Source organism: Indicator indicator, chromosome 25 (assembly GCF_027791375.1).
Source record: "Indicator indicator isolate 239-I01 chromosome 25, UM_Iind_1.1, whole genome shotgun sequence".
NCBI classification, from domain to species: Eukaryota; Metazoa; Chordata; class Aves; order Piciformes; family Indicatoridae; genus Indicator; species Indicator indicator.
Window position 1 is genome coordinate 3932761 of NC_072034.1, and position 26490 is coordinate 3959250.

The 26490-nt window shown below is 41.0% G+C and overlaps 1 protein-coding gene across 1 annotated transcript in view; it reads left to right on the forward strand.

Annotated features, from left to right (window-relative positions):
* The first annotated feature begins 1752 nt into the window (after nt 1-1752).
* Nucleotides 1753-26490, forward strand: part of ANK2 (ankyrin 2) — a 130393-nt gene continuing 105655 nt past the window's right edge. The window contains exons 1-4 of the mRNA XM_054392352.1: nt 1753-1887; nt 13962-14063; nt 22080-22178; nt 23120-23218. Of these exons, the coding sequence (XP_054248327.1) occupies nt 1753-1887; nt 13962-14063; nt 22080-22178; nt 23120-23218 (435 nt within the window). The remainder of the gene's footprint in view (nt 1888-13961; nt 14064-22079; nt 22179-23119; nt 23219-26490) is intronic.

Consider the following 26490-nt stretch of genomic DNA (forward strand, 5'->3'; position numbering starts at 1 on the left):
ATACTTTGTTAGATTATGGTGTCCTAACTATGGCTGGCAAAGCAGGGACATGTTTGCTTTCTGAGTAATTTGCCCTAATGACTTTGAACCCTTTTGACAAACAACAGTAATATTGTTACCAGGCTCTGCAGAGAGCTTAGCCATTGCTTTCCCTCAGATCTCTGTGCAGATTGTTGCTTTCTGCAAGCATTACTGCAAAGGAATGCATGCTGCTTGGCTTTTGCCACCCTTCCCTCTTGTTCATTCTCTATGTTTTCTAGTAAGTCGATTTCACCTTAAATAGATTGCTGTGTCCAAGGAGATCCTAGTTCCAGCTTCTGTTGGGACGTTGGTTGTGTGAATGTCATCTGAATCAACTATTTGGAGAGATTCCTTCTTATGTCTTTTTAAGTTTATGACTGCATGAGAAGTTGCAGCAATGTTTATCCACCTTACTGTCACAGGGTAATTTAGCTATTTCGTGCATGCATCTCTGCTGGCTGGGCTGCTTTACCTAGACCATGATTTTCCCAGGAAAGGTTGGACCAGATGATCCTTGAGGTCCCTTCCAACCTGGTATTCTGTGATTCTCTCCAGTGTGTGTTCATACTGCTTGCACATCATAGTGCCTGAGGCTTCTCAAAGGAGCTGAATGATCCCACCTGGAGTAGTCATCAGTTAAGGAAAAATTGCAGAGCCATTTAAATCTACCTTATGGTAATGAACAGAAAAGAGAGCCCTGTGCTGATCAATAAGCCTTGAAAGGGGACTGGGGAAAGCTTGCTCTCTCCAGTTAAAACTGGCACTGCTGTGAAGAGTGACAGCGTAGAAATCAATAGGATGCTATGGACAGCTGCCCACCTCTGTATGACACAGAGAATGTCTTTACTGTCAGTTTTGTTTGCTTGCTTTGGTTTCTTGTTTTACTTTTAATAATCACTTTTCTAGCTAAAAATCTCCACAATCGTAAATCAGAGTAACAATAACCACCACCACCCCCCCAAAAAAAAAAAAAAGAAAAAAGAAAAAAGAAAAAAAAAAAGATCAGGCATGACACAGACAAGAGCTAAAGTCATCTAGCATCAGAGGTTGTCCTTTTTGTATACATTTGAGCTCCTCTGAAATCAAACCCAGGGGATATATCAGTTCAAAAGGAAGCTCATCACAGTTATTATCTACATGAAGGTGAAATACCATGTGGCTGACAGGAATGAAATGGTCATGAAATCTGCACTCAACATTTTGTCCTGCTCTGTAAATGCCAGGTGGATGTGACTTGAATTAACCATCCTTTTGAGTTACACTCAGAAGACATTAGCAACATTCTGAAATGTAGTTCTTTATGTAAACACAGCAAGACCTGGAGCAGCAGGGATAAAAATCAAAATATTCCAAGGCATGCACCAGGGTAATTCAATAACCCTCACATGCAGAGGCATTTCACTCAGTGGGACTTGAACCTGACGTGCTCGGCGGGCTGGCTGTGGCTGGAAAGCAGTGTTCCCCCCCCAGCCCACCCCAATGCCATTGCCATGCATAGCTGGCCTGGTAGGTGTAAAAATAGCCAGGCAGTGCCTGAATTGGAAATGGGCACCGACTGCTGCCGCAGTTGCTGGGGTTTCGGGTTCGCTGTGACACAGGACAGCTCGGGAAGGGAGCCTGGGCTGAGGGGCTGGGGAGTGGAGCACGAGCAGGATCCTCCCCCGGGACCGGCAGCTGTCCTTCGGGAGCGCTGGGACAGTCCCACTTGTAGGAGTTAGCGGCAGAACTGCTATGGGCAATGCACCAATTTGCCAGGCTTGTCATTCAGATAAGGGCATAAGTACACAAGGCATCATACAGGATTTGGATAAAATCCCTGACTACTATGGATTCATCAGTGAAGAAAATAAAGATCCTGAGGCCCTGGTAAGTCTTGGCTGAAGAAAACAGGAATCAAAGGTCAGCTCTGTGCACGTTAGATTTGGAAAGGATCTCTTTGCTCAGCCTGAGTCTTCCCTAATGATAGCCTACAGTATTAAGAGATCTCCTAAATGTGTCCTTGTTGAAGCTTTGCTTTTGCTGTTGAGACTGACTGTGATGAAAAATCATCTGTCTTGAGTTGTGCAGTCATTTAAGTGTTGTCAGCTACCCAGAGGTATATGGGGAGAGAGCAGTGTCAGTGAAACAAGCCTGTCAAATGAATGGATGTGATCCATTATCCTGGCTTACACGGCTGCTGCAGATGATCCTGCATTGATCATCCTCAAAACTGGAACTCTGTAAGGCTTCTTTAAGTTGTTGTGTCTCAGCACACAACATTATTTTGTGTGTTTGCAGCAGAGGCAGAGCCCCACAGAACTTTATGCACATGAAGGTCACAGTGAGTGGGACTGGGTGCATGCAGGAAGACTGGAGAGTTTAGTGCACGCATATATCAGTAATGTCAGCATTTGCTCTGCAAAGCAGAAGTTCATCAATGGAATGACTGCTTGTATAATGTCTATGGCAAGTGAAGTGCCTCTTTCCTCTTTTTATTTTTTTTTTCTTTTTGGATAATTTATTATTAAAGAGTTTTTTCATTCAGAATTGGCTGTGAAAGGAGGTAGTGTCAAAACTTCTGGCAGAACAAGAAGACCAGAAAACCTTTAATGTGATAGATCCCAATATTATGTTCTCCTACATTGTTATCACCTCAGCATTACATTTTGCACTTGAATGAATGACTGCAGTGCATTATAGGAAATGTAGCTGAGTTACATCATTGGAAAGATACCAGAGGCACTCCCAGCAGCAGAACTCGTGATAAGTTCTGTTTTGTCCTAGAAAATAATTTTGATTCTGTCTTGGTTTTCTAGTAGGAAACTTTTTTGGATGAATTTTTCTGACTGCTTTTACTGCTTATTTCACTGACAACACAGCTGAACCAGTTCTTGAGAAATAAAACTGTCTTCAAGCTAGAACACGAAATTGAAACCTCAAAGGAATAGTTTAGACAATTTTTTTTCTCCCACTAAGCAATTTTTCTGTTGCTCCAGCATTGCTGATGGGGAAATGTGAAGTCAGGAGGAGGGATGCTGCTGGTGTAGGACTTTCCAGAGCAGGGAAGGGGAGAACAAGCTGCTTCCACTGCTGAATGTGTGGATTTCAACAGGCATTGTTGAATTTTCCTTAAGGTGAGCAGCCTGAAGCTACTAGCAAATGGCTGGAGGTTCCCTGTGACACAAATAAGCAAGCTGCAGCAGCTTTGTCTGGATGTACAGCCTGCAAGCTGCCCTTCTGCATAAGGTCAGGTCTTTGAGGAGGCAGGAGCGAGCCAAGTCGAGCAGCATGTGATCTTTGAGGGGATTTTGTTTGTAGGTTTTTTTCCTGCATTCTTTTCAGTCAGCCTTCAGAGCTTTTCATAGCAGGCAGAGATCAGGCACTTTGATAATGTCTTTGAATCATTTAATCATAAGATCTCGGCTTTGTATGGCTCTGGAAGGGACTCACAGAGCTGCTTTAGAATAGCTGTCTTGGTTCAGACAATACACTGCTTGGAGATTCCAGAGGAAAGTTGCTCTATTTCCCTAAGCAGGTTTGCAGTCTCTCATTATTATTATGATTCCTTTCAAAATGGTGAAAAAATAAAAAATAAAGTTTAAAGAGTACCACATCAAGCTGAATGTGATGACTGCATGAATCCAGTACCAGATACAAGGTTCTGAATAACTCAGTTGGTATTCAGCCAATTCCAAGAGAAAATTGCTTTGGATAATCTAATCTTTTCTGAACTAAAATCAAATCATCTGCTGCTTCAGGGCCATCTTGCTGAAGGAATCAGAAATGTGTTGGTTGGACTATGCTAAGCTGTCTATATGATGCCAAATAACTTTCTCAAATGGGGAGTCGGATTTTGATACTGAGATCATACTTGAAATAAAAGCAGCATTATAAAAAAATCAACTAACTATTCAATAACCATATATTAAAGATTTAGTTATCTTGGGGTTTTTAATGTGCTGAAACAGCTGATGAAACACTGGGGTTCATCCCTTTCACTGTACATTAGTCTCCTTTACCTGTATATTGAATTACACTTAAAAGAGCAAATATGAAGGTATGATCCAGTTGCACTTCATGTTGTATTTCAGCCTACCTAGGACAGACTGCTCTCTGAGGTTCAGGGCAGGATAATTCCCAACTCTTCCTGCATCATTTGGAGGAGGAGCTCTCTCCCTGCTCCAGGATTTGGCAATGTGGACTTTCAGGTCATTGTACAAGACAGTGGGATAGTCAATGTAAGGAGCATTGCAGGGAGCAATGGACAAAGTTAAATTCTTCATTTACTACTTCAGAGTCTGTTTATCTTTTGCTACAAGTAAGATCTTTGCCATAAGTCTTGCTAGCAGAGCTGGCATTGAATCAGACACTGCTGCATTTCAGTAACACTCATTTTGTGGGCATCTATTTTAGTTCATCTCAAAGGAACATGAAATGATTTCTTTCTGCTTATGGTAGCAGTAAGTTTGAATCAATGGATGATCAGTTCATGCTGTTTAGGTAAGGAAAGCTGTTTGAACCTACCATGGATGGTGTTAGCACATTTCTTTTCTTAGAAAGATGATAAGACAAAGGGGTGGAAGGGGATGAAAAATTAGGAGTGATAGTATCCTCTGTCAACAGTCTGTCATAAACTTCACTCACAGGCTAGGTTTTAGTTAAGGCTAGTTTTTATTCTAGGCAATATGCTTTGAATGGCATCCTAATTCCTTTGAGAGGTGTTCCAGCATTATTACCTCTTGATTTAGGAATGTCATTAGGAATGGAAACTTGCCATGGAATCCATTTAAATACTTACCAAGTGCTAAAGTTGGTGCTAACACCTCAAAATCTCAATATATGGTGTCCAGATGATCTTAAATATTTGTTCTGTCTTTAATAATATTCAGGTTCTTTGGTGGAAATCTTGGTTCTCTATCAGTATACAAAAGAAGTCAGTAAATGTCTCACAGAGAGCTAAGACTGATCCTGTGGCTCTTTGGAACATACCCTGAATCCTTACTGTTTCAGGAAATGGCTAATGGATGCTTTCACTGGAATGGCAGCACAGGCAGTTTTCCCATGCAACAATAGGATTTTCCTTTTCTGGTTTGGGAGTAGTTTAAAAGTCTTAGAAAAAGACATGAAGATTTTTCTAGGTTTTAGGATTACTCAGCCTATGGTAAAAATTTGCATTCTTTAAACCCAAATCCACTGGGGTTTGGTCTTCCAGGTGCTTTTCAGATTCTGTTTTGGAGATTCACACTGATGAATATAAGTCAGACGTGCACACATTGTTTCCAAACTCAGATTTACACCAGAACATTTGTTTTGGAGAGTATGGATAGTCCAGTAGGACATCAGGGATTACACATGCCTGAAGTTCAGCTAGTTCTGAAGTGCTCTGCTGGGTTAGAACACTATTTCTGATGTTATTTTACATTTTAAAATCAGATGGATCAAAAATAACTTCTGTCATTTCAAGTTCTGTGTTTGGAAGGAACACACAGCTGGGCAAAAGACTTCTATTCTTTTTCACAGCAAACTCTGCAATTTGGCTTCTGTTCTCACAAATCCTTCACTGACGTAGCAAAAGTCAGCTGGTGCCAAGTCCAGGATGGCAAATTAATGGAGGTAGTGGGAGGCCTCCTACAGATGTCTGTGGCAGCTGAGTATCATAAAGGGTTTATAGAAGACATTTGCTTCTTGGCTCAAGTAAGGGTTGATTTTGCAGTAGTTCTCTTCCTCTTTTGCTGTATTTGCTAATATTGGCCCAAACTCAGGAACACAGTTAAGTGTGTCTTTAAACCCGTCCTTTAGCAAGGACCTTAAACTTGGTTAATGTGGGATCAGTTGGACCTCGAGATATAGTAAAGACTAAGTGTATTTTGAAGTGTTCTCCAAGTGTAGCCCTTTGTCCTTCTCCTGGTTGTAGACAAATTGAGACTGGTGAGGCATTTGTACACTCCAGTGAAAAGGAAAGAGTGGCTGGAGGGCTGGTGTTCTGCCAAGGAGGAGCTGGCAAAGGTGTTGAAATATAACAACCAGCATCAAATGCAAGCCACTTAGGAGTAATTGGGAATTTTCCCATCAGTATCAAAAGCCTTTGTAGTAAAATAAGGAACTGCTACAAACTGGCATGTGCAAATATTAAAATTACTGAAGAGGTCTTTCAGTTCCATAGTTACGAAAATACTTTGGACTTAGAATATATTTGTTAATTTAGAATGTGGGTATATAAGGTCCTGCTTGACCCAGCTGTATGTTCCTAGCTGCTTCTTTTGTCATGTCTCTTGCCATCTCCAGCCACACCAATGAAATTCATTTGTGAAGGACACTCTAAGTCTTCTGTATCGTTACACACCATGTCTCCTTTGGGTTGCAACCTCTTTGCCTACCATCAGAAAGCTTTTACTGGTCCATATAATAGTAAATGGACTCGATGATCCTTGAGGTCTCTTCCAACCTTCTTGATTCTTGATTCTATTCTATTCTATTAGTTTTCCCACCCTCTTTGGCACTCTGGGTCCTGCTTTTTGATTTGAAATTGGGAATGTTTTAGTCCTGGCTCATGTGCAGTGTATAGCACAAAAGCCTTTTCTAGTAGCTCTAGGCTGCCCAGGTTGGTGGTGGAGTCACCATTCCCGGGAGGGTTCAAGAAATATGTGGGCATGGCACTTTGGGACATGATTTCATGGCCATGCTGGTCTGAGGTTGATGGTTGGACTCAATAATCTCAGAGGTCTTTTCCAACCAAAACAATTCTGTGATTCTGTGGTGGTGTTATCATGCACTTCTTGCTGTGCCAAAGCCAGGGCCCATGTCCATACTGTATGCAACAGTGAGGTGAGGGCAACTCCAGCCACAGTTCTGTCAGGTGGTGGTGACTTCATTGCCTTCATGACATACTGATTAATTGGCCTAAATACTCAAACCACCTTAAATTTTTCCGGTGCATGATAGGTACTTAAAAGAATATTTTTGTTTTTTTTTTTTTTTTTCTGATTTATAACTATTATCATTAGCTTAGAGAGATAGATCCCTGAGATTAAAATAATTAATTGCTGGATGCTATTAGATACATCTTGGTAGAGAATATTTAACTTGCTTGTGATCTCTGGTCTCTGAAAGCTTTTCTTCCTTTTCACACTTCCCAGCTCCTATAGCTCTGCTTCTTCTTTCTTACCAAAAAAGGTTAGTTTATTGTAAGGTCAGTTGTGCCTTTTTCCTGGATAAGAAGATGTTTTGGATTAAGAGAAAGAGATGTTGACAGTTAAACCTGCTATTTTAGGATTGTGGCCTTTCTGGTTCAACTGTTTATTGATAAATTCTGTATGACCAAAGGTAGGTAGCAGGATGAGTTAGAGCTGAAATGCCTGGACATCCTTGAGTGGGAAAAGCTGTGTGATAAAAATACTTCTTTTAAATAAAAAAATGGGGCATGGTGTTCATCCAGGAATTTAGATACTGAAATTTCTCTAAGATCTGTAATTTAATCTGTCTTCCTTCATATCTTCCAGTAAGTTAATGGAAGGAAGACATATATCTTTATAAGCAAAGGAAGTGGCTTTGAAAGTACAACACTGTTGTAGATCTTTTCTTTCAGTACACAAGTGTAATTTCATTAAAGGCAGGAAAAAGGTTTCCCTTGGAGCTGTTACCTCCTCATTTAACTCCTGTACCAGTGTTAGATTACTGAGCCTGCTCCTTTGCAAGTGCAAGATTTAGCTCACATGCTGGCATGTGTATCAGAACTGCAGGCTGAGACTCTACTATGATAGTTTAATTAAAAAAAAAATATATATAAATAAAGCCCTTTACCTTCCTGCAGTCATAGCTGCATCTTAGGCTTGCAATTCACAGTATCTCCTTGCTTCTGTTGTGTTGCCCTTTGGAGATCAGCAGCACTTTCAGCTCAACAGAAAAATAACTCAGGATACATAAGGTAAAATGTGAGCTGCTGGAAAACTAGCTGGCATGTTTTACAGAAACTGTTCCATGAGGAAGCAGGGTTCCTTTTGAGGCCCCATCTTTCACGGTTGGATGCTGGTGTGGGGAAAGCTACCATATTGGCAAAAAATAACCCAGGTGAGAAATGTATTGGGGAAGGGTAACACCTTGTCTGTGCCCAGTTAAACCATGGCTGCTTTGGACAGATGGTTTCTGAAACTGGGTTGAAATGTAGTGGTTGTCTCAAGGGTAGGAACATAAACTGACACATGGGAAAGTCCAACATGATAAAACATTGGTGGAATGTGTTTCCATACCTGTCATTCCCCCCTGCATCTTCTAACTACTGAATGGCATCAAGAAACCACACAACCCTGGGTTTAGATGATGTAGATTTCCTTCTGCAGTGAGCTGAGTTCTCAGCTCTGGGCATTACCTGGATATATTAAGTCAAGAAACCACTATTTAGTTAAGGGCTTTTTAATGAAGAAGAGGAGCTAATAAGCCATCAGCATTTTACTAATTGCAGAAACAGCTGTTGGACAAGGACTGCCACACAACTCTGAAGTTTTTAAGTGGCATTAACCCTGTCAGGTAACTCTGCAGACTGCCAAAGTCTGTCCTAATGCTGAATTTCTGTGCAATAATACTACTGGGTTGTACATGAAAGGTTTTGATTTGAGTTTCTTGATTTATATAAAGCCTACATATTAACAGCAGGTTTTGCTTGCTTCCTGCTCAGGGCCAGCCTCTTCAAAAGATACAAATAAACAGTTTTACTCCACAAAATCATAGAATGGGACCTTAGAGATCATCTACTCCAACATCAACTCAACTAGACTCTCAACTAGACTTAGCTGCTCAAGGCCTCATCCAACCTGGCCTTGAACACCCCCAGGGAGAAGGCATCCTCAGCCTGCCTGGACAACCTGTTCTACAGTCTCACCAATCATATACTCTAGAACTTCTGAAGATCCAGCCTAAGCTTACTTTTCTTCATCTTTAAACCATTCTCCCTTGTCCTATTGCTAGACACCCTAATGAAAAGTCCCTCTCCAGCCTTCCTGTAGGATCCCTTCAGCTATTTAGAAGGCAGATCTGAGGTCCCCCTGAAGTGTTCTCTTCTCTAGGCTGTCATGTTCCAGAGTCAGTGTTTGAAAGCTGTCCAAAAGGGTTATTGGTATTTAGATACACACTTTTAATACACATACAAACAAAGTTACACTGAGGTGTAGAACTACTCTTTGGTTATTATGCATCAAGTTTGGATTCTGGTTTTGCTGTTATTCAATTAGTCAACTCTGCTTTACAGAGGAGAATTGTTCAGTAGGTCTCATTGCTAGACTCAGTTCTCCCATGGAGACAGTTGTGATTATTGACAGGTTGGGGTGCTCCACTTTCTTTGAGGGGGGAAGAAACCCAAAGCTTATCTGCAGGAATCCTTTTACTATAGACATGATTTCAAACAAGGATTGGGATGGTTTGGATAATGTTATTATGGAAACTGAATCCTCCTTCCTACTCCCCCAGTCTTAGCTTTTTAAGCATGAAGCTGGTTTTCACCAGCAAATTTGAATATGTGGAGGAATTCCGATGAGTTTGGTTCAGCATGTGATGATTTCATGGTTTTATTTTTGCACCTCTCTCTCAAATGCCTTTAAGAAAGAGGCATGTGCTGTGTGTGGTAAGGGATGTGGTGTGCTCTGTGTGGTAAGGGATGTGGTGTGCTGTGAGACAGGAGAGGTGACCAGAGTGAGGACAGCGGAACAGAAGGGGGAAGGCTTCTGAGTCTTTGAGTAAAAGACTCTGTTCCACATAGGATTTAATTGCTGAGATTCCCTGAGCTCAGTGCTTCAAATTCAGGCAAAGTTCTGGCATTGCAATTAGCAAGAAAGAAATTGAAGCCACAGCCTCACAAATATTTTTTTTTCTTTAAAATAAATCATATATTCTCTTGATCTCCTATTTTCTTCACAGTCTGTAATGCTACAGAACATTTTACATTCTGCTGTGAGTGTTCTGAAGGTTACAGCAATTTTTACATTTTTTTTCACATTATAGTTTATATGTGCTCTGAAAATTCCACTTCTGACTGAAATAATTTATCCTCAGTCAAAAGTTAAAGAAGAAAAGTTAAATTAAAAGCTAGGAGCTTCCTATAAGGTTCAATAACAGCAACTATTCCTCACATACGTATAGCATGGATTAGAATTGCATTGTCTTGAACTCAGGCTCACCTGGTGGCTGGTTCAAGCCAAACTCTTCTCTTGTAAGTCTTTTTGGTCCCTGTTTGCAGAGTGCTTGCTCTTGGGAGTGATCTGCAAATGTAAAACTCCTTAAGAAAGCACCAGAGGTGTGTGCATAGGAAGAGAGGGTGGGATAAATATTGTGTAGTGGAAAGGACTCTGGCTCCATGGCATTCTCCTCTTTCTTGTCAAGAAAGTATCTTCTAATGATAGTTTGGTGACTTTTTGTCTTCACCAGTGAGCAAAGTAGTAAAGATCCATATGCCAGGTTCTGTGCCAATGAAACGCTTCCTGAAAATAACTAAAAATATACATGTAAGGAAATAAAATATTGCAGGAGATTACTGAATGAATTGGGAAATCCCACAGATACAGATCATCATTTCCTAGCAAGAGCAGAGAAAATCACTGCTGTTGACTACTCAGACAATTTGTCAAAATGGATTTAAATTTGTAATGTGTTAAAGTGAGCTGAATTGCTGAGACAATAGTGCTGCCCAAAATGCTTTTTAAAGACCTTGAAAGAATGAGGAAAAGGAGAAACTACTGATGACTTACTGAAAATTAGAGTTGAGAAACAAAACCAGGAAAGGAAACACAGATCTGAGTACTCCTGACTTTTGAGCTTTCAAACACAGTGCTGAATCTATGGAGCATTCCATGGGACCTCTCACTGCCTTTTGTATTGGAATTTGTATGTGAAGCAGCTGAATTGCTGGTTCATGTCTTTTACTTGTGTGTTAAGCTTGATTTAAATATGACAGCATCATTCATGTCTGTGAGAAGCTATTTTGAACTAGGAGAAGCCACACTGTGAAGAGGTGGGTTCAATTATATTCATTTCATATGAGATCAGTACATCTTACAGTCAAGAAATTCATAAACCCTGAAGATCATATAGGCCAGGGGTCCCTAAATGAAGCACCAAGATCTCATTGTGTTCTGTGAGAATTTTAGCAGTTCTGTTGCTCTTCTATTCACAATCAAACGCTGTTATTTGGGAGTGAGAACAGGCGCAGCAAGAGGCACTGCTGGAATCAAAGTGCCTGCCAGGGGGTGAATCATGAAGAGGTAATTCATAGAATCCTAGAATGCTTTAGGTTGGAAGGAACCTCCAAAGGTCCAACCCCCCTGCAGTCAGCAGGGACATTCTCCACTAGATCAGGTTGCTCAGAGCCTTGTTGAACCTGACCTTGAAGATCTCCAGGGGTGGGGCCTCAGCTACCTCCCTGGGCAACCTGTTGCAGTGTTCCAGCACTGCCATGATGCAGAACTTGTTCTTAACATCCAATCTAAATCTCCTCTAATTTCAAACCATTGCCTCTCATCCTATCACTGCAGGCCTTTGTAAACAGTCCCTCTGCAGCCGCCTTGTAGCCCCCTTCAGGTGCTGGAAGGCTGCTATGAGGTCTCCTCAGAGCCTTCTCTTCTCCAGACTGAACAACCCCAGCTCACACAGCCTCATATAACTCGTCATGTAGACAAGAAGTTCATATTCCACATTGTGATGGATTTTCAGGTCCATGTGGTCATGGGCTTTGCAATAATATAATTTTGAGATAACAAAAGTATGAATCAAGGAAATGAGAATCTAATTGGAAAGCTCTGCTTCCATCTTCTTAGCCAGAACAAATGGAACACAGTCACGTGGTCTTAGCTGCAAGGGGAGCATCCAGCAGGAACTGAGACTTAAGAGCTTTAGCCTTTCATGTTACTCTACATAAAAGAAAAACAAATGATGATTGATTCACCCCTAGTAAACCAGAAGTTTTCTGTATTCATTTGTAGCATTATTCATCCTTAACTTCTTAAAAGTATTAAATACAAGCTTGGCTTGATGACTTATTGCAGAAGTAGTGAAATAGTGAAAAAAAAATAGGGAAAAAGAAGATAAAATGTGTGTCTTACTGAGGGCAAAGATGTTTTTCCCATTAATTTCGAAAGCGTCTGGGTTTACCCCTGGTCTGCTCAAATATTTGTTCTTGGCTGATGCCTTTACCAAGACAGTTGATTTCTTTTTCAAGGACCTTTAAAGATTAAAGTATAATTTGGTGTCTTTATGCACACATGCAGCTCACAGGAGGTGCTGCAGTGCTAAGATCTATCCTTCAATCTACAGAGGGATCTTTCAAGTACCTGTCAGCATCAGCTCCTGTGTCAAGCCTCATCCCAGTGCTCATCTGACTGAAGCCTGGAGCTATAGAAGGATTCTGTCACCGTGAATTCCAGTGCCACCTTCCCCTTCCCCCCAGAGCACGTTTAGAGAGATGGGCTGGTTTCTTAATGATAAAAGATGTGGAAAATGTGCTGAAGTTTGCTGAAAGGAATTTAAAAGGCAATATTTTTGTCTTGGCATGTAGTACAGTTGTAAGAAGCATGGTTGTGCTGACATCCATCTGTTGCAGATTAAAATAGGTTGGAATCGGGGATTGTGAAGCGAGTCAGTACAGCGTGATAAGTCGGGTGACCAAAATAAACACCCTGAAGTACATGGCTTTGGTGAGCAGCACTGAGTAAGCTCAAAGTGGGAGGCTTTCAGGACATTCTGTTTTTTCCCCTGCTATCTGCTGTTGTGTTAGTAGCCAGTTTACCTGGGTGCAGGATCCCATGTGGGTGAACATCAAAGTACAGGCTGGTTTCAAACAGCCAATGTAATTTCATGTCATGATTGTAGATAAAGGCAAGAGGACTGACACATTTCACACTCCCTTGCTTACCAGTACAACCCACCACCACCAGCAAAAGGAAAACACAAGGTTGCTTTATTTTTAACCTATAAATGCTAATGGGGCTTTAATTGTCAGCATCTGAATGCAAGAGTGAGCGTGTCTGCAACATGATCCTGGATTTAGGTGCTCTGGCTTGAGTCCTTCATCTGCTTTGTTGTATGGTTAGCTACCCCTGCAGTGCTGCCCTGCTTTGGGGGACCCTTTTTTCCCTTTGGTATACCCCACTTGTGTGGCACAGGTGATACAATAGCTCCAGAGGACTTGTTTGCTGTTGGATATTGTGTTTCTTCAGGATGTATCTGTGTGTAAGCAGGTCTATGCATGAATGTGAACTATGTACTTATGCCAAGTACAAAACCAAAGTCAATGGATGGTATGGTTCGGTTTGGTTCGGTTTGGTTTGGTTTGGTTTGGTTTAGTATAGCCAAGATCAAGATCAGCCAATTATTTCCTGAATTTTGAGCATGTATATCTATAATCCGATAAAATTTACTAGTGAGTTGATGCATATATTTTTCTTGCTGCTAATATCAGTTACACTGATTATTTTTTTTTTTAATTATTAATCTGGCTGTATTTTGAACTTCAGCTTTTATTGGACTGTTTTGCTCACTTGGACAGGTCTACAGTTAAGATGGGGAGGGGCTTTTTACAAGGCCTTGTTGTGAAGGAATGGATTGAAGCTTGAGGAGGGGAGACTTAGAGTGGATATTAGTAAGAAATTCTTGACAGTAAGGTTGGTGAGACAATGGAACAGCTTGCCCCAGGAAGTTGTGGATGCCCTCTTCCTGGAGGTGTACAAGACCATGTTGGACAAAGCCATGAGTAATGTGGTCTAGTGGAAGGTGTCCCTGCCAAACCATTCTGTGATTCTTTTATGCCAGAACTGCTGAAGCATGTGTATGCTGATTAATGCAGATAGATTGCAAAGTCTGTTGTCTTCACAATTTTATTCTCCTGCAGCAGAAACTGTGGAAACCTCTTGCTGGGAAGGAAGTTGTGCTTGCTTTTAAACAAGAGCTAACTAGAGGCTTTTTTTCTTCTTCTCTTTTTGCAGTCTGACAGCAATGCAAGCTTTCTCCGAGCTGCCCGAGCTGGCAATCTGGACAAAGTAGTGGAGTACCTGAAGAGTGGAATAGACATCAACACATGTAATCAGGTAAGGTATTTGAAGGACAGAAGTTTGCCAGAGCAAGTTGTAAGATCTCCCCCTCAAAACCTTGTTTTATCGAGCTAGATGACTTCATGCAGATGTTTTGATTCACCGCAAGCTGTTTTCAATCTTGGTCTGCAGCGGTGCCCTTCTACAGGAAGTTGATCATGTCTATAAAATTGTGCAGCTTGCTAGTAAAGCTTTGTGTGAGCCTTTTTGGGTTCCTCCTTTTTGCTGGTATCCTGTAGGTGTGTGGATATATGCTAGTGGAGTGCCTATAATCAAAACCTAAGGTGTGCTTTGGTAGTCTAACGCTAATGGACCTGCTGTTGTGAAGTCCCAGGTCTAATGGCTGCTCCAGTTGTGTGGCTATGACAGAGTGAGATTGAACTCTGTCCAAGCAGGAGACTTGTGATCTGGTTTTCTTTCCCATACTGAGAGTCTCTCATTCTGTTACTTGTCTGGAGAAGTGGGACTGTGCCAACACTGTTATTTTTTGCTTTGTTAATTATTGCTGTTTATCTATTGTAGCCATTTATTAATTGTAATGAGGCATGGCCAGGTAATGAGTGTTCCTCCTTCTAATGAAAGAGAAGCCTTCCTCTTTCATTGCAAATTGGGATTGAGGAGCAATAGGTGTTGCACCAAATTGACAAATGAGCAGAGAATGGCAGGGAGAAGATTGTGATTAATAAATTCCAGAGCCTGCCAGCTGTTAGGTTCTGGCTTTGGTTTTTAAAGCTGTTTTCTGGCATCTTCGTAGGTGTAGGGGGGTAGTTTAAAATAAAGCTCTGAATTTCTCACTGCAAAAATTTGTCTAAAGGCCAGTGTGGGCTGACATCCTTGGCAGAGCTGAGGAAGAAGTTGAAAGCCATGGATGAACAATTATATCCTTTGCTTATATGTGAAGATGTGGAGAGTCTGGGGTTTCTATCCCACCTGGAACAAGAGCTCTCTTCCAGGGCACACTCTTGTATGATATTAATAACAATAACTTACAAGAAATTACAGGTTGAGATTTGTAACAACTTCTTACTACTCTTAAAGTAATCATCCTTGCCCAATTTGCAATATATTGATACATCTCTCTCCAAAATGGAGAAATTTAGTCTGTTTCCAGTTTTATGCTTAGTTTTTAGAGCCTGTTGTTGCTTGGCTTGCTCATTAAATTAATGTGAATATTGGTGGAATGGGATAGAAACGGAATAATTCACAATAAAGAGAGCAGATGTTAGTGAGATAAATAGGTACATTTGGACACTATCTGTGATTTTTATCACTATTTATACATTCCATTTTCTTGCCATTCTGTTTTCTTACCAAACTATTCTCTTTTCTTACTATTAAGGTATATTAAATATACATGATTCTTATTATAAGAAAGAACTTTGTACTGTTTTAACCATTCTCTTCTGCGTTCCTGGTGCATCCTTGACTTCAGTGGTTCAGTTCTAAAGAAGACTTTTTTTGGTCTGTTGGTTGCCCCATAAGCCCAAATGCTATCTTGGTCATCATAAAATTTTAAAAGGAATTTTTTTTCCCAAGTGTGAGGCTGGTGCATAGCCTTGTAGGTCCTCAGTGGGTTCTAAAACACTTCTTCATTTTGAAGTTCAAAGGAAGCAGGAGGTGGTTTAGTGCTTGGCAGTGCCAGTCTCCTCCCTCATGAGCCATTGCTGGAGCTGTAGATGTAATTGTTTCACACAGAGCAACGTCAAATCCAATTAAAAATGTGCAGTTACATAGCAGAAAGAGCACTGGACAGTCTGGACATAAAGAAATACTGCATAGTGCTTCTTCACACCAAGCACAGCATGGGCAGCCATTGATTGTCCCTCCCCATCCCACGCAGAGCACCTGATCCCCTGTGACCCGGGCTGCGGAAGCCTGAGGTTTCCCTTGCTATTTCTGAGAGGTCTCAGCCAATAAGCAAACATTGTGGGTGGTATTTTTAGCTGACTAGCTAACTTGGGTCCAAGCAGATTAAAATCTTGTAGCTCACTTGCATCAGCAAGGCAATTCTAATTGCCCTCAGATGGCTAGAGAGCAGCCATGGGTTTTTCCCTTGTTTCAGAAGACTGTAAACTTAAATATGTTTCTATTACTGGTCGAACTTACCTGGAAGATAAATCGTTTTGCATATAAAAAGATATTTCAATTTCCTACCTCCCCTTTCAGGGAAGTTATGACTGCTGTAGAAATGCACTGTAAAGTTGTACCATTGATATGACTGTCATGTGAAGGAATGTTTTAGCTTGGCTCTTTTCTGTCATATAAATCCAATTACTTTTGCTTTGTAGCTTAGGGACCTACATTTGCAACACTTCTTTAAGTGACTGGTGCCAGCAAATTTAATAAGACTGTAAGTGTGACTTAAAATAAATATGCAAGTAAGTTCTGAATTGTTCCTGAACAATGTCTTGACATTCTAGTGAAATCAGTGGCTTTTGTTTGAAGGGGACCTGACAGCTCAGGCTGTATGGTGTCCATTTTCCCCTCACTCCTAGCCAGATTTCATCAATGATCACTAGCTGGACAATGGCTACTCACTCAGTTTAAAAATTATATTGAAGCCCTAATTAATTGAATCTAAGTATGCAGTTAAGTGCTGCTCTGAAGAAGGCTGTTTTCCTGAACTGGAGCTTTATAGCATCCGAGGTTACCTACACCAGCACGAAAGCCTCCATGAAATTCCTTACTGCTTTTCTGACACTTACATGCTGACATTCAGACTGGAAAGATACTAAAACTAATTAAAAAAACTTCTCACAACTGTTGCCACTCTTTTTTCCTTTCTTTCTTTCTTAAATTTATAAAAAAAAAGGAAGAATAAGAAGTGAAATGATCTAAAATATTTTGAGACATCCCCTTCCCTGCTGAAGAGAAACTGCAGATGATGAAAGCAGAAACATGTCAAACAGAAGCTGGGACACAAAAGTGAGAGCAGTTCTGTTGTCTGTGCCAAGGAATTTAATGATGAGCAGGATAAGAACTGGGGGTTTTTAAGTGCTGCTGATTGAAAACATACAGGAAGAATCTTGTCCTACTGTCTAGGAAAAAGTTTCCACTAAAAGACCTACTGTCAAGAGAAAACTTGCTGAGTTATGTGGGACGCAAGCTGGCAGACTTGAAGTTCCTCACTTAGTAAAGAGTAAATCTAGGCTCAAGTTCTTACATTCAAATAGATCCAGCAAATTTTATGTCTTGATTATCAACACCAATGTTCCCAGAAATGATCAGATAATTAATAGGATAATCACTTGGAAACATGGCAAGGTTTTTTCCAGTGTTCATATTCTCTTGCTTGCTCTGTTGTTGATGAAATCTTCTGTATTGATAAGGAAAATCTGTGAAGTCTGAATCCTGTTCTGTTCAAGGTACCAAACATTAGGTAGTCTGGGGGACATCCAGCTTCAAGGCTCTTTAAAACCTAGATCTGTTTGGCCTTTGCTCTCATTTTGTTGGCTTCTTTATGATTTGATGGATGTCTTTACTGCTTCAGTTACAATGAGACAGAGCAGCAGCTATTAATTACTCCCCCATTTAGTTCAAATGGGAGCAGCTAACCTCTCAATAGTGCTAACTATAGACCAAAGTACCACTGTAGTCGTAATGAGGTCGACAGCATCACATGCTGGTGTCACTCTGTGGGTTAATCCATTTTCATGAATTTATAAGCTGTAAAGCAACACATAAAGGGAGAACTTCCATAATCTGAAACGATTTTTCTTTTTTCAATCAACCACTTCATCTCTTTGTGATATTTTTGGGAGAAACTTCAGCAAACCTTTGGACTTGAGAAGTCTCTAATGTGCCCTTCCCCAAAATCCTCCTTGAAAAGAGGTTGACCACATGGTCTTCTTACTTCTCCAAGAGATTTCTCCAGAGGACGCAATTTGCAGCAACCTTAGACTCTATTAAAGAGACAGAGAAAAGTATTTGACTTTACCAAAGCCATGACAGTGCTTTTTACTCTACTGGTAGAGTGCAGTTGCCTTCTTAACTCTGACAAGATGTGAAGGAGTTGGTGTGACCATGCAGAGTTAGTCACAACAGCTTTGTAATTTTCATTGTGTTTGTAGCTTCTGCTTTGCTCTTGACCTTTTAGTATATCCATAAGCCTGTGAATGCCCCATCAGTGGAAAGAACTTGGTAAAAGCAAAGCATTTCAAGATGCTTCATGCAAGATGCTTTAAATGTTTCAACATTCCAGAGAATGTTGAAACATTTAAAAATAGATCTTTTTTTATTTAGTTTTGTTGACTTTCATGATGTTTTCTCTGTAAGTTGCCTAAATGCCATTTTAACCTTGTGTGGCAAAGGCAAGAGACATTAGAAACTCAAATGTTGATAGTTCTTCCTGGAGAGTGGTGTAGTCCAACTGCTATCAGAGGCACTGGGAGTTACAAGGGGTCAGATTCTTAGTGCAAAGGAAAGAAGAGGCTTAACTTTGTTAATCTGGGGAATGTGTTTTGTCTTTTGGTGAGTCAGTACAGCTGTAAATGAAGCCATCCTGGCCTTGCCCTGGCTCAGTGGTCATGCTTCCATGCTGTGCTCTGCCTTGCTTGGGCAGAAGTGTGTGTGCAGCTTCACACCTGAGGATTGAGGGTGCAAAAAGGTGGCTGGGAATAGAAATGAGCAGAGGAGAGGACAGGAGAAGCAGAAGCATTGCTGGCAGCAGTGCTGACTTGGATTTAAAATGTTCTTTGAAGTGCAGGTTGATCTGATGCTCTGCCAAGAAGTTGCTTTTCCATGGGCTCACTTTGCTTTGGCATACCAGGGTTCTGCAGGAATAGTACAAGCCATGATTGCTGGTGGATGTAACAGTGATCTGGGTGATGTCCCAGTAGGAGTAAATGGCACAGCAGGATTGACACTGAACTGGGTAGCAGCTGATGAACTTCCATTCCATGATGATCACTCCATGAGGCAACTGAATGCAAAGGCAGAAGGAGCATGGACTTCCTTGGATGACTTTCAGACAGCAGCAGTGAGACTCAGTGACAGTTTGTGGGATGAAAGTGGCTGACTTTGGGTTGGCATAGAAAAGAGAAAAGGTTGGGGATTTGTCTGACGCACAAGAGGTCTGTGGGCTTCTCTGGTGTGGTGGAGCCATGAAGGGTGAGACTACAGGAAATGAGCAGTAGTGGTGCATGCACATGTTTGTAGCACCCTGCAGGATACAGACTGGTGACACAGCTCAGTGGTGGAGGAGAAAAAACTGAAGGAGTTGGGCTCTGCAGCGAAACTCTCGAAGAACCAATCTTGGAAGGCTTGGTATTGTGTTCTTTTCTGAGAGTCAGAGTCACAAATAAGTATCTAAATAAGGGTACTTATGGTGTATGTATGCTGTGTGGGGAGGAGCAACCCCTATGCCGCACAGTTTTGCTTAGCAGACAACTAATTTCATCTCTCCCCCACCCACCACTTTTTGGTAGGCATGGGAGAGAAAAAAAAGGGAAGTGTCAGAACCCTTTGTTGTTCTAAAAGACAAGACTCCAGTTGACAGGAACGGAGGAGTTGCATTGATTAAATCTGAGCTTCCGTCATCGTAAGTAGCAGGGATCAGTCTTGTGGGCTGGGAAATAATTGCAGTGTTGGTTCTGATTACAGAGAACAAAGCTTGCTTTAAGGCTTCAGTCACGCTGGCCTCATCATTGCAAGTGCAGTGCTTGCTGCGGCTTGCCTTAGCTTATTTTACGTAAGGAATTGTGGAACTGGAATGTGAACAGGAGCTGCTTTTAGGGTATATATAGCTCCTTTCTGTTACCTTTTTACTAGACTTCATATATTCATTTTCCTTATGTTTTAATGACTGAAAAAGCTCAGGTGTGGCAAAGAAAATCTCATTGTTTATGCAACAACATTAGCTTTCAGCTGCTGAATGTGGATATTATTAAATATATGCCTTAAAGGTATCAATACAGGGATTTTAACAGATTGCTGCTGATTAAGCACTAGGATGAGCCTTGCTTTCTCCCTCCTTTGGCACATGGTAAACCAAAATAGAAGCTTACCCTTAACTTTTGGCTTCAGAGGCATGTGTCTGCACATAATTCATGTGTGCCCTGCAATCCTGCTGTTTCTCTGCTGTTTGTGGACTTCAGTCTGCTCACAAAGAACAAGAAAGGTTAATAACATGTCAGAGCACTATGTCAGCTGTGGACAACTGTAAAGAGTCAAAGTTACCCTTTGTGCCCTCACAGAAAGTGAGGGCACAAATCCTCAGTTGATGACTGAATTTGTGAGGTCAGATATGAGAACAGGTCTTAGCTCTCAAACAATGAGATGAGCACTATGTGTTTCCCCACAAAATAGTATTTCAAAGCTTTCAACCACTGTAGGTAGTAATTATGGTTATTTAATACTTGGCTGAGATGAAAGAACAAGGAAAATTAGAGCTTTCTGAGATGTTTTCAGCCTGAAAAAAAAAAATCACTGACATGTACAGCGTTCCTCATCTTGATGATTATGGTCAACCTCACAACATAATCTTGGCTCAGAAGTTATCCTTAAGCCAGAGCATGGCACTGCTGCCAACCCTGGGCTCTGTTGTGTGTGAGAGGATTCCTTTGGAATAGGATGTTCTGGTTGCTGCTGCTGCTTTACTTGCATAGTGGATCTGAAACCACATTTCTCATTAACAGTTCCTAACTTCCAGGCTGTGTAAGGGTAGTTGTTGTCTTTTGGCAGCCTCCTTTAAGCTGCTTTGCTTTTCTCATAGTTGCCCTTCTGTGTGTGACCACAAAATGTGCCTGAGCTGCTCACACAAATGTGGCATCAAATGGAGTCACTTCAGAAATGCATTTGCGTTGCTGTGTCTACGGCCGTTGGACCCACTCCCATGAAATGCCTCCTGTGAAGTGCTAAGTGCTTCAAAATCCAGCTGGGAATTACAAGCTTGAGCTGCCTCTGTGGATGGACAAATAAAAGTAGAAAGCTGCTTGTTTATTTGGCAGTTTAAGTGACACTGAACTGCTCAGGCACAATTAAAGTGCTAAAAACGACACAGTGCTAAACTTGCTGCAGGTTACTCCAATACCTGCACATCCCTTGTGATGCCTGCAATATGGAAAGCAGGAGGATGCTTGAGGGCAGTGGCAGGATCTGCTGCTCTCACCTGCCTGATGGACCATGAAAAATACCAAAGGCTTGTGAAAAATAGGTTGGCAATTCAGTTACAATAGACTCTCGGTTTATATTTTTTTCTGGGGTGGAACATGGGTACTGGGAAGAGGAATATGCAGTTTCCATGGCTGGAATTTCTAAGAGATAAAGTATCCTGTTCCTATTTAATGTGGAAAGCACTAAGACACTTTTCTTAGGTTATTTTTTTTTCTGTGTGTGTGAATCCTAGCTCTTTTTTCCAATGAATTTTCTTTTGTTAATGAGGCTACAAAACCTCAGGGCTGAGTACAGACTTGCTGTCCAGAAACCAGCAGTGGTACTGAGTCAAGGATCAATATGATCTGCAAGTCACATGTAACTGACAACCATTTTCATCTACTCATGCTTTTGGTTTTCTGTTTGATGCCATTTGTCCCAGAGGAGAGCCCAGGGTTCAGTAGAGCTACATCAGCCTGGGATAATCCTGATTGAATAGGCACATCCTGTGTAAATTTGGTTAAGTCCTGTGATTCCTCTGTGTTGCTGTCATACCACAGTGGGACTAGATAAGGTTACAGTACAGAGCAGGCAGATATGCACCCAAATTTTATATTAGTGGGCTCCATGGCAGTAGTCTAGGCAAATGGAAAACTATCAGAAAGGAAGGAATCTCTTATGGATACCTGCAAAATATGATTTGTTTTAATGTCTTTGTTGCTGTGAGAAAATGTTATTGGAGAAATTCATCTCACAGTCCCTTGGCTTAAATAGCCAAGGCCAAAATATCTGACTTATGTAGACAGTCAGCTAAGAGATGTAACAGTATTCCAGCTACTAATCTTCTCCTTACACCAGGACAAGGTAGGAATGTATCTTCAGAACTGGTATTGGTAACTGAGCTGGCTCTTGTGCTTACAGAATGGACTCAATGCTCTGCACCTGGCAGCTAAGGAAGGCCATGTGGGACTGGTACAAGAGCTACTGGAAAGAGGGTCAGCTGTGGATTCTGCCACTAAGGTAACTCCTGCATGGCTGCAAGCTTGTGCACAAAAAGAAAAACCAAATACATGGGAGAAATTTAGAAAACAAACCCCCACCATTAAAGTACAAAATAGGATAAGAATAAAAATACCTTAATGCTAATGTTATTTCTATTATGACCTGTGAGGCTGTGTTCTTTGAAGTGAATCAGTAGTAAATGAAGAGGGAAAGATTGTTATTTGTACAATCTGTTTCCAGGGGAAGCATTAAAAGGTTTCAGGAATGCCAGATTTTTCATTATTTCCAGTGATAGGTCCCCATTATAGAGAGATTTTTTTTTTTATTGTGCAGTGCATCTCTTAAAGTTAATGCCTTTCAAAACCAGGCATTTTAATTTTATGCCAATTAGAGAAGAGTGAAAAAGAAGAGGGGGAAAAAAATCCATGTATTTGTTCAAGGCCAGGTTAGATAAGGCTTTGAGCAACTTGGTCTAATAGAAGGGGTCCCTGTCCATGGCAGGGAGTTGGAACTGTATTATCTTTAAGGTCTCTTCCAACCCAAACTCTTCTATGATTCTATGATTTATTGTCTGCATTTTAAATATTGGTTTCTATTACTTTAATAGCCAGATTTTCCTCTTGGGTCTTGTAGTCATAAATCTTATTTTACATGTTATTCACAGCTTGAATTTTAGGACTACTAGTTATCATGCCCTGTAGAAAGTACAGGGATGAAAAAAAAAGTATTAACTTGGACTAAACTTTACCTGAAAGTTTGTTCCATGCCCCAATCCCTTTCCATAATTTCAGTCAAAAATCATCATGGTTGTAGTTACCAATTCAATCCCTTGTGATGGTTGTGGAACATCATGGAACTGTAAGGTAAAACTCGTGCTCAAACCACAAATGTTATAAAGAGCTGCTGGTTGAAATTCTTCCTGATGAAGGGTAATGTCTTTTTGTTCTCTCCTGTAACAGAAAGGGAATACAGCCCTGCACATCGCTTCCTTAGCAGGACAAGCTGAAGTTGTCAAAGTGCTGGTTAAGGAAGGAGCCAATATTAATGCACAATCTCAGGTAGGATGCTCTTTTCCCTCCTAAAAGTTGTTTAGTGAGATTTTGTGACATCTGAGATGTTAGGCAATGATTCCAAGCCTGACCAAGCAATCCCCTGGAGGCTTGCATAGCAGTCACTGGTAAGTAGAATGAAAGTAACTAACAATTTACTCATTGTGTGACACAGGTACTGGTGTTGCTGTTGACTGAAGTATTTCAGGAGTTTTTAGTGTGCTATAATAAATGTTTCAGAGGTTTTCAATGTGTAGAAATATGACCTCATGCTGGACCTGGACTTGAGCTGTAATGAAGAAGATGATTTCTCAAAGGCTTGGTGTATACAATTACTTTTCATAGTTATTTTTTGTTACATAGAAAAAGGAAAAGAGAATGGCTGAAGGGACTACATTTGAATATTCAAATACTAAGTTGTTTTGTCAGGAAATCTGTCATTGAGGAAAAGGTGGAGAAAAAAAAATCATATCAGGAAAGAACTTAATTGAGAAAGTCAGAAATGACCAAAAATGCCAATTAAAGGTAAAGCTGAATATGTGAGATTATGACTGAAATGCCCAGTTTCTCTTTCTTACATTTCTCTCAATTATTAATTTAAAAAAAATAGATGCTACATTGTCATTCTTTGTGAGGAGCACTTGTTGGGTTTGAGGGTATATTCCATTCTTTCCTTGGTGTTTCTGTTATTTCACACTTTATTTTTTTTTATGCCCCTGCTAAAGGCTGTTTGTTGGTTATGATTCAGTGCCAGTGAAGTTACTCAGATTGCTCTGTGACTTCCTCTTTAAAGAACGGGCTATCTGGCAGGGCCATTCCCATTTCCAGTTCTGGGCTCCTCAATTTAAGAAGGACATTGAGACCCTGGAAGGTGTCCAGAGAAGGGCAACGAGGCTGGGGAGAGGTCTGGAGCACAGCCCTGTAAGGAGAAGCTGAGGGAGCTGGGGTTATTTAGCCTGGAGAAGAGGAGGCTCAGGGGTGATCTCATTGCTGTCTACAACTACCTGAAGGGAGGTTGTAGACAGGTGGGGGTTGGTCTCTTCTCCCAGGCAACCAGCACCAGAACAGAGGACACAGTCTCAAGCTGCACCAGTCTCGAGGTGAGGAGAAAGTTCTTGACAGAGAGAGTGATCTGCAGTTGGAATGTGCTGCCCAGGGAGGTGGTGGAGTCACCATCCCTGGAGGTGTTCAAAAAAGGATTGGAGGTGGCCCTTGGACCCATGGTTTAGTTAGTCATGAGGTGCTGGGTGATAGGTTGAACTTGATCTCTGAGGTCTTTTTCAACCTTGTTGATTCTATGATTCTATGAAAATTTGCCACAGTGACCAAATTTCTTCACTGATGATAAACTGATAGATAAAAGAGAGTATTCTCAAATCTAATTTGTTCAATTTATTGCTTTTCCTTTCCCTTTCTTCATTAAGTTACACAAAAACTCTGGCTTTCATCAAAACATAGCAGCAGTGACATCTGCAACATCACACTGTTTTCCCAGTTCCTTGCCACAACAGAGTAACAGAATTATCTCAGCAAATGCTATTAAAAACATTCTAACCACAGAGATTACAAAGCCCATCTGTGCTATCAGACGCTCTTCAGCATTCAGGGCTTTGATTTTATGGATTTTGGGTTTCTATTAGATTACTTTGCCCTTCAGTTTCATGCTGGCCTTCAGAGCTGTTCTTTCATTCCTCTTCTGAAAGCCTGCTCCTTTGGAGCTAATACATCACCACTGCTATTTTTAGAGAAGTAATTTCTATTTTGCTACAAAACCTAATTGCACAGTGATTGCTAATTGAATGACTCCACTTTCACCTGCATGTGTATCATGTGAGAACTGACACCTTCCCTGAATGTGTTTCAAGCAAACCCTGAAATGAGGGCACACCCAGGAATGGACAGAGATCCAGGAGCTGCTGGTCCTTTTTTTGGCTTGCCCCCAAATTTGACAAATTGTTTGGCTCAATTAGAATCACCTTTTGTTACAAACATGGTTGGAGAAAATATATTTATATAGTAAGTGTCTATAAAACCTTTTCTTGGTTGACTCTGCTCATAGCACAGTGAGCAGATCTAGGTACAGGTTCTCACTAAAAGAATCAATTTCTGCAATTTCTCTTCTTGATTAGGCCATGATTTTGGGTCTGACCAAGCTACGCTCAGTGATAATACCAAATCTCACCTGGGGACTGGCTGGTACAAACAGTAATGTAAAGTCGGTAACAAGATGTAGCTCTGAGCTTTGATTACACTTCCTTGAAGGGCAGAACCATGGAATTCTGAACAAGCCCTCAGGAGACATTGAAATGCTTCATTGGGTGGGACTACAGAGTGGCATTGGCCACTTACCTCTCTCTCACACACTCCTATCACACGCTTTCTCAGTGGAATCTCTTACAGAATCATGGAGAAGACCTTTAAGATCATGAAGTCCAACAATTAACCTAGTACCACCATGTCACAACTAAACTATGTCCCAAGACATCACATCATCTTTACCCCAAACCTGTTCTTAGTGTTGCTTGTGCTTTAGAATAGTAATTCTTTTTTTGTAACCTTCCTCTCCATGAGTGTCTCTTTCTGTGACACATTAGGAATTCTTACACCAGTTCTTGACTTTTTTTCCCAGGTAGGAGAAACATCACCAGATTTAGTTAGTCCAGCCCTTCCCTTTGATTCATTACTGTTTGTCTTTGTTGTTTTCTCTTGAAGTCAGATTGTATCATCTGCCTCCTGTAGGCATCTAAGATGTCTGATAACTGCAGTGTTAGCTACCCTGACCGTAATAATCTTAATAATTGAGTCGCCCTGGTAGCTGCTAAGGTTGTGCTGTGCCCACCACTTCATTTAGGGGCACTCAGAAAGGGAGGAGGTAGCTTTTAATCATCAGATTATTTAAAGTGACCCAGATACCGAAAGCAAGGATTAGGTAAATCAGTCCTCCCCCAAGCTGATCTTGTTATTTAAAGGTTTCCTTTCCGCAACGTCCTGCTCTAAGCTCATTGCAAACACATTAGCCAAGAAATATTTTTGTTTGATTTGCCCCTGTTGTGGTTACCACTGCCTGTTTCAACACGTAGGAGATGCTGTCCTGACTGCTAGAGTGTTCTTGTTTAGGCTATTCATCAGATTGAAGCAATCCTTAGGGCAGCACAAAATGCCTCACTGTGCTTTCCCCCAAAGGAGAGCTGGTTGAATGTCCATATTCAGTGTTACCACAAAAGCAAAGGGAGGATTGAAATGATTCTCAGGGAAGTGATCAGCTTGTCTCTCAGGGTGCC